Source organism: Propithecus coquereli, unplaced genomic scaffold (genome assembly GCF_000956105.1).
Source record: "Propithecus coquereli isolate 6110/MARCELLA unplaced genomic scaffold, Pcoq_1.0 Scaffold1, whole genome shotgun sequence".
Taxonomy (NCBI): domain Eukaryota; kingdom Metazoa; phylum Chordata; class Mammalia; order Primates; family Indriidae; genus Propithecus; species Propithecus coquereli.
This window is the reverse complement of record NW_012133857.1, coordinates 20527732-20543725: the sequence shown is the minus strand read 5'-3', so window position 1 is coordinate 20543725 and position 15994 is coordinate 20527732. Positions and strand designations below refer to the sequence as shown.

General features: G+C 42.8%; 2 protein-coding genes across 4 annotated transcripts in view; one reads left to right on the top strand and one right to left on the bottom strand.

Moving 5' to 3' along the window:
* Positions 1-353: 353 nt before the first annotated feature.
* On the top strand, positions 354-5327 carry PDHB (pyruvate dehydrogenase (lipoamide) beta). The gene is made up of 10 exons (XM_012664891.1): positions 354-430; positions 517-570; positions 1813-1920; positions 2010-2072; positions 2176-2211; positions 2363-2648; positions 3085-3195; positions 3535-3626; positions 4335-4476; positions 4782-5327. Exons 1-10 carry the CDS (start codon positions 389-391, stop codon positions 4925-4927), a joined length of 1080 nt encoding a protein of 359 aa, XP_012520345.1. The 5' UTR covers positions 354-388; the 3' UTR covers positions 4928-5327.
* A 482-nt stretch (positions 5328-5809) lies between these two features.
* PXK (PX domain containing serine/threonine kinase) overlaps positions 5810-15994 on the bottom strand; it is a 93580-nt gene continuing 83395 nt past the window's right edge. Inside the window, exons 17-18 of one of the 3 annotated variants that reach the window (XM_012664814.1) lie at positions 8488-8524; positions 6975-7218 (exon numbers count right to left, since the gene is read on the bottom strand). In XM_012664814.1, the coding sequence (XP_012520268.1) occupies positions 7041-7218; positions 8488-8524 (215 nt within the window). In that variant the 3' untranslated portion in view covers positions 6975-7040. Of the gene's footprint in view, positions 7219-8487; positions 8525-15994 lie in introns of all 3 variants that reach the window. The other 2 variants (XM_012664662.1, XM_012664738.1) reach the window with 2 other exon arrangements.

The window sequence follows — 15994 nt, the reverse complement described above, 5'->3', positions numbered from 1 at the left end:
AAAAAAAAAAAAAAAAAGGATTCCAGTAGCCACAGAAGGCTGGCCTAAGTCTTAAGCTCCCTCTAGCCTCGAGAGATCATGCTCCTCAGAGTCTGACTTCTAGTCCTCGAGCTGCAAGCGTCAGCGGCCAGGGACGTGAGGCCGGCGTGCACCCCGCGTGCCAGTCACAGCCTGCTGTCAATAAAGTTGATTTAAGCCGGCCGGAGGCGGAGGTGCAGGGCCAATCACACGCCACCTCAGCCGGGTCCCTTCGCCCCTCAGCCGGTGTGCGGATGGGCGGGGCACGCAGGCGCCGCGCCCTGCTATTGGCCTGCGCGTGTGGGGGAGGCGGGGCCTGCTCGCGTCGTCGGACCCGCTGTGTTGTCAGCTGCTAGAGGACACGATTAAGATGGCGGCGGTGTCTGGGCTGGTGCGGAGACCCCTTCAGCAGGTGGGCAGCGGCACGCGGCCCCGATGGGCCTGCGCGACCCCTACCACTCTGTGTCCCGTCTGAGCATCCTTCCCTTTCCCCGCCAGGTCTCCGGGCTGCTGAAGAGACGTTTTCACCGGACCGCGCCGGCTGCGCTGCAGGTAACTGACGCGGATGCCTGCCGGACTAGGGCCGGGAGGGGGCCCTTTCGCCCGGGCGGAGGCCGGGGTCGCGCCTGCGCCGTGTCCGGCGGGCGCCGCGGGGAGAGGCTGCGCCGTGGGCCCTGCGGTTTGCGGACGCCCCCATCCTGCGTGGGACCCGTGCCGCCTCTGTCGCCGCCTGGCGCCAGTCACACCAGCGTGTCACCCCCCTCGACGCTGGTTGGGATTAGATGGGCAGTTGGAGAAAACTAAGACTAAATGTTTCCTCCCTCACCCCCCCTTTTTTTTAATTGTAGTAAAATATACCCAACTTAAAATGTACTTTTTAAAAGTGTATAATTCAGTGTCATTGAGTACATTCACAACCGTCAGCACTATCCATTTAAAGAACTTTTTCATCATCCCAAACAGAAACTCTTTATCCGTTACACGGTAACTCCTCATTCCCCCTCCCCTGCTAACCTCTGTTACACTTTTCTGTCTCTGCGAGTTTGCCTTTGGTAAAACCTCATATAAGTGGAATCGTTTGTACTTTTATGTCTGGCTTATTTCACTTAGCATAATGTCTTCAGGGTTCATCCATGTTGTAGCATGTGTCAGAATTTGATTCCTTTGTAAAACTGAATGATATTCCACTGTGTGGACGTTTTATCCATCCAACGATGGACATTTGGGTTGTTTTGGTTATTGTGGATGATGCAGCTGTGAGCATTGGTGTGCAACTATGTGTTTGAATCCCGGCTTTCAGTTCTTTTGGGTATATACCTAGAAGTGAAATTGCTGGATTATATGGCTCCCCCCCACACCCTTTTTTTTTTAATTAGAGGAATCCACCATTCCATATATTAAGATAAGAACTCCTACCTCCTGCATGTAAAGTGTTTGGCAGTGCGTGCCACCTAGTGAGTGATCAACTCCAAGCATGGTAATAAAACAACCCGGTGTATTTTCTACTTGGGAAACTGCCTGTGAGCTAGTCTGGCCAGCAAGCAGGTTTCTTAAGCGTGGATGCAAATCAAGGAATGTGTTCAGTAAACTTACCATTAATACATCCAATCAAAGACTGATTCTGTGTGATAGAAATGTTACTTTTAGAATTCTTTGAACTTTTAAAGAGAAGCCTTTTCTAGTGTTAGTTTTTATATTGCATGCTGCGGGCAGCCTAGGAATAAAAGAAGAGAATCTCAATAGAATCCTAAATAATCCTGTAGTTTATCAACTATTTTCCCATACCTGTGACAGGTGACAGTTCGTGATGCTATAAATCAAGGTATGGATGAGGAGCTGGAAAGAGATGAGAAGGTATTTCTGCTTGGGGAAGAAGTTGCCCAGTATGATGGGGCATACAAGGTAACTAAAATGTGTGGAAGTTATACAAAATTGAAGAGGCTATTGGCCCAGATGTACTTAAAAGTAAAGGGATCGACTCTTAATTGTAGGTTAGTCGAGGCCTGTGGAAGAAATATGGAGACAAGAGGATCATAGACACTCCCATATCCGAAGTAAGCCTTCCAGCAGGAAGCAGACCTTTGAGAGGCATGTCTGTTTGTGTTCATTGTCCTCATTTTTATGGATTTTCACCTACATTTGTATTCTGCTTTATAGATGGGATTTGCTGGAATTGCTGTAGGTGCAGCTATGGTATGTGATACTTCTTATGAAGCTAATTTAAAGAGATTTCTTTTAACATAAGCTTTTAAAAACATTTGAATGTTGGAGAAATGGAGGGATTGTTTGCTCTTCTTCATTGCTCTTTCTAGTCTTTATAACCTCCATGTTTTTTATTTGACAGGCTGGGTTGCGGCCCATTTGTGAATTTATGACCTTCAATTTCTCTATGCAAGCCATTGACCAGGTTATAAACTCAGCTGCCAAAACCTACTACATGTCAGGGGGCCTTCAGCCTGTGCCCATAGTCTTCAGGGGGCCCAATGGTGCCTCAGCAGGCGTAGCTGCTCAACACTCACAGTGCTTTGCTGCGTGGTACGGGCACTGCCCAGGCTTAAAGGTGGTCAGCCCCTGGAGTTCAGAGGATGCCAAAGGACTTATAAAATCAGCCATTCGGGATAACAATCCAGGTCAGCAGAGTGACCCTTGGGTCTCTTTTAGAGATTAAAAAACTAAGATGAAATCTTTGCATTGTAGGAAACATTAAAGTCTTTTAGTTAGGCTTAGACATAGCATATAAAATGTTACTGATTTATAGATTTAGTAAGGATAGTAAAGAATGTGGTTGTTTTCTTATTTCTGACTATAAGGGGGCCAGTTAAGTAAAGGAGACACTTACTGCACACCCACAACACTGGTTTAACCTCAACTGATAAAATTATATTGACCAAACTACAAATGTAAGTACCTAAACCATCCTCACAGCTACCAGACATGAGAGAAACAAGGCTCCCTAATCAGCACAGTGAAACTTTACACAAGAGAAATGATATTGCCATATATACGTTTTTAGTCATTCTGGATGTAATTAGTTACTTTTGTTTAAATATTTATGATATTTTGCAGTGGTGGTGCTAGAGAACGAATTGATGTATGGAGTTCCTTTTGAATTTCCTGCTGAAGCTCAGTCAAAAGATTTCCTCATTCCTATTGGAAAAGCCAAAATAGAAAGACAAGGTGAGAGAACTTAGCATACATTTAAACATTTTTAATCCAGCCCCTCTATTAATGTTGGTCAGATTTAATCTAGGAGTTATTGCCAATTACTTTGACTAAAAAATTATAGGATGAGCTCAAGTTAAGAATTTGTGATGCCCTGATTTCTCATTCACTTGTGCTTTTCTCAGTCTCAGTCCAGTAGATTTGTATTTTGTTTCTAGGAAGGCTGCCACATTCCTCAGCTCACTGGAATGAAGCTGAGTTGAAGACTTTATAAATGAACTAGAGCCACAGGTGGCTGCAGAGTGGTATAGCGTCTTTAGTTTCAACCTCTGATCTGTAACCACTCTGTTTCAGGGACACATATAACCGTGGTTTCCCATTCAAGACCTGTGGGCCACTGCTTAGAAGCTGCAACGGTGTTGTCTAAAGAGGGAATTGAATGTGAGGTGAGTGGACATTCACTTGTTCTTAAAGACTCAGAAAGGCTCCTTTTAAAAGCCTCCCAGAAATAGTTCTGTAACAGGTTAACTAGATGTAAAGTCTTGCTTTGTCACGCATTTCTGTCTTTGCTTAAAGCCGGGAACCTGCTTGCATTTCAAATATTAATACTTAGCTTTTTACCACTTAGGTTCTGGATCTTTTAGAATAGTACCTGCTTTCTCAAGTTAAGATCCAGCCTTGGAGCTAGAGCTGGGGGAAAAATCAGAAGTTAATGATTGTAAGCCTCGTATCCAGAACCTACCACTTGCTAGTTATACTTGGGCAAGTTATGAACTCTAAATCTCAGTTTCAGCAGCTATAAAATAGGGATAATATAAATACTGTTCTACCATAGGGTGGTTGTGAGAATTACACTTAGTGTTGTGTCTGGTACACAGTAAGCACTCAAATGTTAGCTATTATTTATTTTTATAAGAGGGAAGTTAAAGCCAATAAGGATAAATGAATCCTATCGGGACAGAGTAGATAGAGGTTTTTTATTTTAATTAATTTCTCCTTTACAGTTTGAACATCCATGTAACTGTTCATAGGCAGATAAGATTTCCCTAAACCCAAAGATTAACAAGAAACAAAAAAGGATGGCATTATGGGGACAAGGATCTATTTGTGGTGCAATAGCTCTCTGAGACTTATTTATTATATTATCTGTTCAGGTGATAAATATGCGTACCATCAGACCAATGGACATTGAAACCATAGAAGCCAGTGTTGTGAAGACAAATCATCTCATAACCGTGGAAGGAGGCTGGCCACAGTTTGGAGTAGGAGCTGAAATCTGTGCCAGGATCATGGAAGGTATTTCAGAGAAACTGGTTCTAGAATACAGTCAAGCTATAATAAACATTGTGTACCTGAATACATACTGGATAAGGAGATTGAAAGCTAGGGGTGGCCAAATGACTTGAACTTTTCAACTTGTCATTTTGGAATGTCTCTTTAGGGTAAATGTTTAAAAAATCAAAACCGGAAACAGTTCCCCACAATTAACATTCCTTTGCGTTATGTTTTCTCTTCCTGAGCAGACACACCTCTGTGCCAAGGTGGGTAGTATTTAGGGCTTTTCTTGCCTCTCTCTCTGTTAAGCCTGCCTTCTCTCCTAGGTCCTGCATTCAATTTCCTGGATGCTCCCGCTGTTCGTGTCACTGGTGCTGACGTCCCTATGCCTTATGCAAAGATTCTAGAAGACAACTCTGTACCTCAGGTCAAAGACATCATATTTGCAATAAAGAAAACATTAAATATCTAGTTTGGATTTGAATATCAAGTCATTGAAATTTATTTGAAATACTTGCTGGCACTTCACGTGGATTGTACTGTGAGACCTTACTGTTCATAAAGGAAAATGATCTCTAAAGCAACAACAGATGTTTTTGTACTGGGAAGAAGTTTTAAATGTGTGTATGTGTGGAGAATTCTCCACTCTTCTGCTCTAGACTCCAAGCTACTTTTTGTCTGTTACAGTTGCCATGTTCTTTGAATAAGATTAATGTAAAATTTTACCTTCTTTCACTATAAGGACAAAACATGAATGTGACAGAGTCTTGTTGAAAGATATATCCAAAAAAAGATAACTTATATGTATAAAATAAAAGCATATAATCATTTGCTGTTAGATTGTTTTGATAAGGAATAAAGGAATTCCTGACTATGAGCAATTGTATTTTTATATTCTTGAAAGAATAAATGTGGGGGGAAATCCTGAAATTCTATTAAGAAGTTAGTGCCAAATGGAAAAAAAGCTGGTACTGTACAAAACCACTGCCTGTTTTTATTGAAATATCTGAAACTATCCAAAATAGCAAAACTGATTTCAGAAGAACTCAGGCCTCACAACCTCCATCAGGAACTAATCACCTCGGTTGCATCACACTGGGACAGGAACTTGTCCACATACTCTCCAAATGCCTAATTCTAATAGGGTTCCCTTTAAAATGAAAGCAAAGTTTACGTCAGGTATTTGTCCCACTGCCAAAAAACAGTCTGTCATATACTGCCCTCTTTAGAAGTTGAGATGGAAAAGATGGGTTTAAATCAGTTATAGAAGCATAGGTAGTACCCAACTAAAAGAGCAAGACAGGATTAGTAGCTCTTATTAAGAGGGAAAATAAGACAGAAGAGAAAACAGGACAGATAGGAAGGAAACTTTAGAGAGACTGTGTGAATCTGTATGTTTACAAAAGATGCTACAAAAAGTTCTCATTTGAACTATCTAGCCCACCTACACACAACACATTTTCTTGACGTGGTTTATTTTAATAAAAAATACAGCTGACATTTATGACAGATTACATGAAACTATACACAATGACATTCTCTCTGCATAGTAACCAACACTGATGTGTGTACTTCAATTTTTAAATGGATTATTTATAATCCTTTAAAGTGCAATTTATTTAAAGGTTTAAGCAAATCATAGGATGAAGGCTCTTTCTAATAAATGAGCAACATTAAAAAGATGATGTATTTAGATAAGTCTTTCATAAGTCAGAATTGTTTTCTATATAGATGCCAAATTTACTGACATTGTAATAATGACTCCCCAAGCCCCAAAGTGGACTTAATTGCTGAGGATTACAAAGATCCTCTAATTGGCAAGAGGTTTTCTGATTTTAACTTTTTTTTGTCTGTTTCAATACATTCTAACTAAAAAGAACTATAGGTCTAAAGTAGTTGCTTTAGCAGCCCTGAGTTCTATAATCACAATGGTATTCCTGTTAGAACTTAAGAGAATATTTTAAGAAATTTCCCCATCCTACTTGAGGGGAAAGTGAAGAACTCAGTTGCTTCTCTGACTCGGCAACAGAACTATGCTTTGGGCTACAGTGTTAACGTCTAAGATAAGGGTAGCAAAAATGGGAGTTATCTAAGAAATAACCAGAAAACGCTTCAGAGAAATGAACTGTGAGAGGAACATTTCTAGGAGCTGTCTGACGGGGTGGAAGGGATTGCAACGCAAAGGCCATTCACTGCTGTGACTGAACGTTGTCATTGTTTTTCCGTCCATTTCCTTTAGTCGGTGAAAATACTGATTCCAATATGCTGCTGCCCCCAAAAGATGCCTGTTAAGAGGATGAATAAAACTCCTTTACAGTGATAATAAAGGAGCAAAATATTTCTTAAGGCAGCAGTGCCAGCCTAACTTTATTCTACTCGAAGAATATTTCTCTCTTGAAAAACCTCTTACATGACCATCTGCAAAATAGTGCTGTACGTGGTTGTACTGGCTCAGCAATTATTTACCCAGGAAGAGGATACTTTAGGGGGTGGGGGTGAGTAGGAAAAAAAAAGAAAAAGACATTTTCCCTCCAAGTGTAAACAGGAAGCTTCAGCCGATCTTAGGAGCACTGTGATCACAGGTTTCAGTTTTCCTCAAAGTTCCTTTTTGGAAATTCTGGATGGAGCTGAGCAAGGCCCCTCGGCTCACACCATTCACAGCCTGGGGTGAGAGCTGGGCAGGCGCCTCGGTGCTCGTGGGAGGCAAGGGAGCTGCTGGTGGTGGAGGCGGAGGTGGAGGAGGTGGAGGTAACGCAGATATCCCTGTGGAGGAAAAAGGCCAAGAGGGGCAGTCAGTCATCACCTCTCCAACTGCCCTGCACACATGCTACCGCTGGTCCTGGGGAGAATGAACTCGAATGTTTTCCTCACTGAGTATTGCAGGATTTTTTTAAAATACTAAACAAAAAAGCTAGGAGCATCATAGGGGAATGGTTGTCATTTCCCTCAAATAACAGTCATATGAAAAAAGACTGTAGGAACAAATATTAGAGATTACATGACACCATACACACTGACAGTCTCTGCAGAGATGAGGCTCTGACTCCATTTCCAAATTTTAGTAATGGTCCCAAAAGAAGAGTTCCATCCCTTAGCTACATCAGCCAGGTCCTGGGCAGCTCTATCTACTTTCAGGCCAGCAATTAAAGATAAGACATCTGTATGCACAGAGTTGGGCAACCTGAATGTCAATTACTCATAAGGGATGAACAGTTCTTTAGCTGCTCCAACACACACAATATTTGAAGGATGTGACTTAATACAAAATAACAAACCACTCAGGATTCTTGGCAAGGAACCAGTGCCTGCTGGGTTATGCATTTCCCAGAGGAGTCTGTCTTGAATAATCATTTCCTATTAGGTTGCATTAAAGAACTGTAAAATGCTAATAATTGTTAGCAATGCAAAGCAGGGGGCACAGGGGTCTCTCTCTCTCTGGCTAGGGCATTCTTAGGGAGGAGTCTTTCTCACGTACCATTCTTTCCACCACCGCCCAATCAAGAAACAGAACAGAACTGCACTAAACATACATCTTGGCGGAAGCACCAGGAGAAACTAGAAAGTTCTGCCATACCCTGGTGAGCAAGGAGAGGGACACTGGACAGGTTTCTAAAACTTCCCTCAGCTTTCAGGCACATGAACATTTGCAACTTGAATTTTATATTTTAAGCCAATGAATGAATTGTTCTCTCAGGACAAAATAAACACTTTGAACACAAAAAGTTCTGCCTTAAAGAACTTTCCTATGCCACGGAGTTAGTTGTTCCCATCTCCTGTGAACCTTGAAGCTCTCTGAGACTCCACCTGTGTGTTGCTGTCTCTACCCCTCCCAGGGCTACACCAGGGAGATGGTCCACTGTGTGGTTTCCCCCAAACTGCTACTGAGCTGTGGTGAAAACAGGTAAAGATACCTGTCACTACTTGAGTTTGTATGGATGATAGTTCAGGGTCACCAATAAAATACACACATAAGGACATCATTTTCACCAAATGTGACAGGTAACTAATGTCTTACGATTCATAGAAAATCACTTACCTTCCTTTACATCTTTACACAAACCTAAGGCAGCTGAAATTAAAGAATCACACAAATACATATACTCATGCTCTGCAATCCTGGAATTCTCAAATAATATAGCAATACAAATGAAGAGTAAATATAGACAAACAAACAAAATGGAATTTTCATTGGTTCTATACGATAACAACTCATGAATGAAGTCCTATTATGTTCAATGCTAGAGTGGACTGTGGGAAAACGTTCTTGGCTTTATGTCACAGTGTTACAAAGAGAAAAAGGATTTTAAGCCTGTAGTAAGTGTTGAGGTAAGAAAACTGTGGAGAATAAACATGTCATAGTGACCAGAGAAATACGAGGAGATGGGGAAACCTCTGTTGAAGGCCCTTGGAAGTGAGTCTCTTGACTGCAGGGCCAAGAGGGCCCAGAGGAGTGAGCACTGCCTATTTAGGGGTAAGGGGGTGTCACTGCCCTTCCCCAGGCACTCCCACCTAATGGCTAGAAAAGGGCCGCAGAATCTGCACGTGACATACAGGGACCAGCTCTCAGAAGGAGCTGCGGGGTTTCTGCCTCCCAGCTTTGTGCTTTGACCCGAGGCAGAAGAATCACTACAAGGTTTAGGATGAGAAGACAGGCTCTGGGCTGTAGCAGTACTGGGGGTTCTACTAAGGGCACAGCACTGGCCATCCAGAGAGCAGTTACCCCTCCAGGAGAGAATTCTAGGAGGCTAGAGACAAGCCTCAGGGCCTGGGTCAGGGAACAGGCTGCCGTCTTGGCACAGGACCGAGCTGCTTGGCCTCAGAGAGAACAAACGCTTGACTTTGGCCTCATTAGCAGGCACTCGAAATTAAAAGTGCAAATGAACTACCACAGAGTTTAGGAGTCAAGAAGGGCGTTCGGTAAATGGATCTTCATTTTCCAAGTAAAGGTGAAAGTCTTGTCATTTTAAACAAATCCCTTTGAAAATGGAGGTTGTGTAAATAAATAAACAGCCCAAAGTCCTACAGGGTAACCTGTGTCTGTGAAGCACACAGATGCTGAGGGCTGTGCGAGAGGACAGGCTAATCATCCAAGGTAAAGAGCAAGGTCACCCTGATGTCTGCTCGCAGGGTGCCGGAGCAGTCCCAAGGGGCCTGATGTCCCAGGAGGTCTACTCTTCCTCACTCTGGTGGATCGTGAAGTGTATAGTCAGGGCAAGGCAGGCCAGAACCCAACTTACCAGCTCAGAACACTCTAGAGGGGGAAAGGAAGTCTGGGAGTCAGAAGGTCAAAACTGGAGGAGACAGAAACACAGAGCTGGGACTCACACTCTCTGACTCCCAGCCCCATCGACTGTCTTTGGCTTTTTCTTTTTGCCTTTTCCATTGTCTGCAAGCTTCCTTTAAAGGTAAATCGGGGCTTAAGCTACAACATAACGGTAACAATGGCAGGAAGCTGGGGTCAGGGGGAACGAAGGCCAAATGCAAGTTGGCAATTTGGCCTGTGACAAACCTGGGAACAGCTCAGCCTGGTGCCTGAGCTCCCTCCATCTCTAAACGCCAGTGAGCTCCTCCTGCCAAGAGGCCTCCAGTGGGCCCCATCCCCAGCCACAGACAGGAGCAGATAGATCCCGTGTTGAGACTGATGGCTACCTGAACTCACACCAGGATGGGGGGCTCCACAACTGCCTATCTTCAGTTATAACCAGGTCAGCCCTGATTTCTCCCATCTCATTTTTCTCTTAGACAAAAACCATGAGCACCAACTACTCTACCCTCCCCACAACCCCCTCCACCAAACCAGATGGGAACCTGGCAATCCAGCAGAGGCCCTGAAGAGGACACAGACTACTGCGGCCAGAGCTCATGTCAGAGCTAGGGAGGAGCGCCATGCCAGCAACATCCTCGACAGACTTGGGAAAAGGACATCTGAGGGTCCCCTTTCCTTGGGCCAGTGTCAGCAGTGGGCAATCTACAGATCCCTGTAGCTCCAAGTTCCTTTGTGGTCCACACGTATACGTGGGGAGGCCAAGTGGCCACTAGACCACACTAGAGCAACACCAGGCCTCCTAGCTACCCTCGGAGAGAACAGAGAGCTGTGACCCACGGAAGCGGGCAGCCCCCAGCTCTTGGAACCACCTTTGCCTTTGCCTCAGGCAGATGAGGAGGCTGCACTCGTGTCCCAACTTGAGAATTATTAAGGATGCTTAAAAAAGAACTGTTTTCCCCATGATTAGCAGAAAAGCCGGTAAGTTGTCTCTCTGTAACCGAGACCTCGACTGCCTAATTCTTCATCACAGCAACTAGGAACAAACATTTTTGCAGCAATGGGACCTCGAGAGTTATGTTTCCAAAATTAAAATACACCAAAATGCCATGCGGTTGATTTGCAAGTTTTAGAGCTGTATTTTAAAACTAAAATCAGAGTGAAAATGAAGACTTTGAAGGTCATGATGAAAATGAAATGAATATAGATGAAGTTACTTGAGTGCTTTTTAAAGATGCTGTATTTCATTTCAACGTTCAGAAAAGGAAATAGTCTCAAATCTGCTTTCCCACTTGTTTATCACTTCAGTGATTGAGACACATTGGGTCCTATTTCACATACAGAAACAGAGCATCTTTAAACTTAGAGAAATCAGCATAGTTTACTTTACCGAAAATTCACGTTCAAAATGGTGCATGCTCTACTGAAAACAGCAAGGAGAGAGAAAGAGAGAGAGGGGACACAAGTCATTATTCAGATTTTAGTGTCATTTAATCAAATAGTAACAGACAATAAAATATTAGTCTGAATCACATGCTGATTATTCTCACTGCAAAACTGGGATATACTTAAATTAACCACAAAATGTACTGGTTTGTAAACACGATTGTGACCCTTTTAGGACATGGCAAATATACCAATAGAGTAACCAATGAATCACTTTCCTCTTCACGTTCTTTTTCTTCTGAGCCAGTTAGGTGCTATTTTTATTTATTTACAAGCACTACGCTCACTTCAGAAGAGCCAGGAAGGTTTGACCCCCTCTGAAGAGCAGAATGGAGGCAAGGAGTGTACCTAGTTCTATTATTAAACAAGGACAGTTCATCAAGAGGGGACAAAAATAAAAACTCACCACTTTTTCCCAAGCAAGCTTCTAGAGTACAACAAGACTTGTCTTTTTAGCATTGGGGAGAGCAAGAGCAGGTCTGGGGCAGAGCTCCTGGGCACGTGGCCTCCCAAGCAGGAGCCTGTGGGCCCCTCCTCAGAGGCTGCTGTGGTCTAGAGGCTGAACTGGGCAGTGAAACTTACTTAAGGCTACCGAACCATTTTAAAAAAGAAAGCAAGGCAAATGCTTTCCTATTTCTTTTTAACTGACTAGATTCTAGGTTAAATGTGAAGAATCATGCTTTCCCAGACAGTGAATCCGAGAGTTCCTAATGACCCAACTCTGCCCCGCTGCTCTCCCTTCCGGAGAGGCTGGGAAAGAGGCCACACATGGGGTGGGGCTGGGCAGGCCGACCATGAACATCTGGGACAGCTCTGGAAGAAACAAGGATGTGGCGGAAGACTCTGGAAAGAGCTCACACACTTGGGGCTTGGGCTTAGGAGTGGGGGAGGAGGGCTGTGAGTGGGCACAGCAGGCTGCGGCAGCAGGCAAGAGAGCAGACACTCCTCAGAGACACACTGCAGGGCAGAGATGTTCACACCAAAGATGGCCACTGCTCTGTGTATGTGTAGCTTATAAGAAAGACAGGCAATTCTTATGATTAGACATCGATTTTGAGCCTAGAATGGATTTCAAACTTTAATTTCGCTAAGCAAATTCTGGAAGCTCCAACACTATAAATAAATAATCTCTTCTTTTGTGCCTTATTAAGTCTGTTTGTTTTCTTATTCTTTTTTTTTTTTTTACTAGAAATCTCCTTCTTCTAATTTCCTTATTAATTCTTAACCTTCTTTTCTGTTTTTTAAGCTCTCAGTCATTCTCTGTGCCTATAAGGCTCTGTTTTCCCTTCTCCAGCACTCCAGATTCAAAACTTCCCTTTCTCTCCACTCATTATTACAGACTGGGTTTTCTGCAAACTGCCAGATCGCTCTCCTCAAAATTATTGCTCGAAATACAGACTTCATGCAAGAAGGGCTAGAATTCTCTGATTGCAAGGTGATCACAGCTTATGCTTGGCAGTACTTTACTGCTTATACAGCCTTGCCATATACGCTATCTACCTAATAAAGAGCAGGACTTCTTTTAAAAGCAGCTTCAAAGAATGGAAATTAGTTGTTCAAAGTCACAGTTAGAAAGCAGTAGAGTGAGGAAGCTAGGACTCAAGCCCAGGTTTACTTATTCTACATTTAGGGTTCTTTTTGCACTAGCCAAGCACAGTGTTTAACAGCAGTGCACCCCACAAAAAGCAGGCACTCAATAAATCAGTGGATAAATGAACAAAGACAGACAAATTAGAATTCTGGCTCTAGCAACCCTCCTAACTTGTATGACCTTGGCCAAAGTCTCTTAACCCTACTGAGCCTCAGTTTCTTTATCTGTAAAATGAAGCCATGCTAGAGTCCATGTGCGGTGGATAGTATAGGAGAGTATTCATGAAGATCGAATGAAAACAAAGACTATGAATCACTTAAGCAATGCCTGGCACAAAATAAGTGATCAAAATATGTTGGCTATGATAATTTTAAATAACTACAACAATTTAGGGTGTCCTGCTTACTTAGCTTTCCTAAAAACTCTTTTGCAAACCCGTTTAAGAAAAAAGATAGCGAGGCAACAGGTGTGTCTGCTCCCAAAGGAGGATGGGAGGAAATGTGTGTGTGTGTGTAAATGGAGACCTTTTAAACCACTCAGCCCTATGAATACAGAGTATAAACACTAGTTGGTGACATTTACCATGAAATAAGTCAGGATAAAGAATTTTAAATTTCTTGAAAGAGTGACCTTCCTAAGGCAGGAAACAACCTTTAGCAGGAAAGAAAGTGCTAGGAATGTTCTCCCTGAAAAAAACAGAGGCCTTAGCAAAAGAATATTAGAGAATCCCACCCCACCCAATGGAATTGCCAGCAAACTTAGGGAAATGCTATTTCAATTTGGTAAAAACCTTAAGAAGAGGCCCCAAGAAAGGGAGTAGCTATAAGAAAAGGGAGAGGCACCAGCCCTTCCACAGCTGCTGGAAAGGGCTCATAAGGGCAAGACTCCTTCCCTTAGAAACTTCCATTACTTCTGCTCCATCCTAAAAGAAACTGAGATTAAGAGCACCTTTAGCTACCATAAATGTGCTTAAAATTGATGCTTTCAGGAAGAAAGGCACTGCTGCCGAACTCAGCTTGCTTAAGCTAATCTATTGCTGTTGATCTACAGCTGAGCAAACTGCCAAAGGGCAGAGTCCACAGCGGATTTAGAGCATACTAGAACTGTGAGAGTCTCCTCTAACTTCCACCTTTCTGCCCTTTACAGGTAACCAAAACCTACGCGTGGAAATGACTTGGTAACTAATGGCATACCGAGGGCTTCCTAAGTGCCAGGCACTGTCCTAAGCCCCCTACACACGGAACTCACTGAACCCTCATAATAACCTGCCAAGGCAGCCATCGCTATTATCCTCATTTATAAATGGTAAACCTGAAACACAGGGAGATCAAATGCCTTGCCCAAGGTTCCAGAACCAGCAACTCGTGGCCCTCAAGCTTAGGTTTTCCAATCCACGGTGCAGTTCTTAAGGGTTCCCAGGTCAAGTTGTGTTGAAATGCTGCCTTTTGCAGGGTTTCTTTTTTAATACTAGCCCTTGAAAGTAAAGATTTTTCCTTTATTTCTGAAAACTGCATTTCATTATAATGTTGGAAAACACTCTTTGACTTTGTTCCCAGATAAGCATGCTTTTTTAAAAAAATTATAAACTTGGCCTTGAAGTAAAGATGTAAATTGGAGTAAATATGATTTCCACAGCAAGATGGGCATCGTGCAGAGAGGAAGTGAGACAGATAAGACCAGCAAGAAGCCAGATAAATGTACCCTGACTACATCTTGAATGAATAAATTCCCTGTGGGTGCCCTGTTTAGGGCCTGAAATGCTAGGTTGCCAGGCAAGTGCTAAGTATTAGTAATGATTTTTGTAAGTTGCATTATAAGAAATGCCCAGCAGAGGTCAGAGTGCAGGCGAAGTCAATTTTGTCAACAGCAACATTAAGGGAGATCAAGGAAAGAAGGAGCCAGGATTTGCTGGGAACCTGTCATCTCTGCCAGGCATTGATTGTCCTGGGGGCCTCACGTTTTTTCCCTCTAAATCCTCAAGACTCCTTTTCAGGGTGGGCACTACCAAATTCACAGTGATGCCCCCTACCTCTCCCACTCACCTCAAAGTTTGTCCAACATTGATGCTAATTACAAAAGATTCTTCTTTTTATTCTCTCATCCTAAAAGTTACCTCGTCTCATGCGAACTTGCTACTGTGTGAGAAAGCTCCCATTTCAAGCATAGGTAAATTAGAGAATTCCCCCTAAAAGGCAAATAGACTGTAAATTCCCCAAGGTATTTAAAGATGGGAACTGTCAGTTCACTGCCCAGAGCCACACCTAACGCACACAGCAAGGTGCTCCGTACACTAAATAGACACCTCGCTCGTTAAAGGACGTTTATATATTCTCATTAATTTTCTCCAATTTTCTTAATATGTCCAACTGGAGTTAAATTAATATTCTATCTTCTAGAAAAGGCTCAACATAGTCTGGGGCAATGGATCACCAGAAATTTCTAATCAGCCTAAACAGGTCACCTCTATGAAAGACAGAGAAGTCTATTTTCTGTCTTGATCAATATTTGGGGGCCTTTTTGTAAAATCTGCTGACAAAGTCAGACAGGGACAAGAATATCATCCCCATGAGCCAAGTACTTTGCTACTCAGAACAGGCCCTGGCCTCAGAACATTCTGCAATAAGCCACCAGTAAACCACTTTCAACCAGTAAGAAGAGACACCCACTAGCCAGAAGTAAGTAATTTAAACTAGTCCCCTTGCAGTTGGTTGTGTCTTTTTTTTAGGAGGGTCAGTAGGAAGTATTTTAGAGTAGTTGAGTAAGGCTCTTGGTGGCTCCAGGGTGCTGCCTTAAGTATTAATAAATATGGTACCAACTCATAAGTCAACCCCCTGCCAATGACTCTCCCTTCTAACAACTGCAGGAAGCCTTCCAAGCACAGCCGGCGAGTTTGACTGGCAGAACCAGCTCCTTGGACATCTAGAACATCTGGTTCATTCAAGAAGCAAAAGGAGATACCGGTGCCCCAATGTGTTTTTATGAGGCTTGCAATATGGTTAGGAGAGAGATCTTAGTTCAAAAAGGAAAGAAGGAAAGACAGTATTATGAGGTTACTCCACAAAATTAGAGATTATTTTTATAAATAGTCCCCAAGATAAATTCTTTTTACATTTTTCAAACAAAACTTACAGTATCTGATTTAATTCACAAAGGCTAATGACTGAAATATACTCAGATAATGAAATGCATTACAAAGCAGAATAGAGTGCAAACAGCTATCGGAAATCAGAAACTCAGTG

Coding starts and splice junctions, on each gene's coding strand:
- PDHB (XM_012664891.1), top strand. CDS start 389: ATGGCGGCGGTGTCTGGGCTGGTGCGGAGACCCCTTCAGCAG. Junction 571..1,812: donor CCGCGCCGGCTGCGCTGCAG/GTAACTGACGCG, acceptor TACCTGTGACAG/GTGACAGTTCGTGATGCTAT. Junction 1,921..2,009: donor AGTATGATGGGGCATACAAG/GTAACTAAAATG, acceptor TCTTAATTGTAG/GTTAGTCGAGGCCTGTGGAA.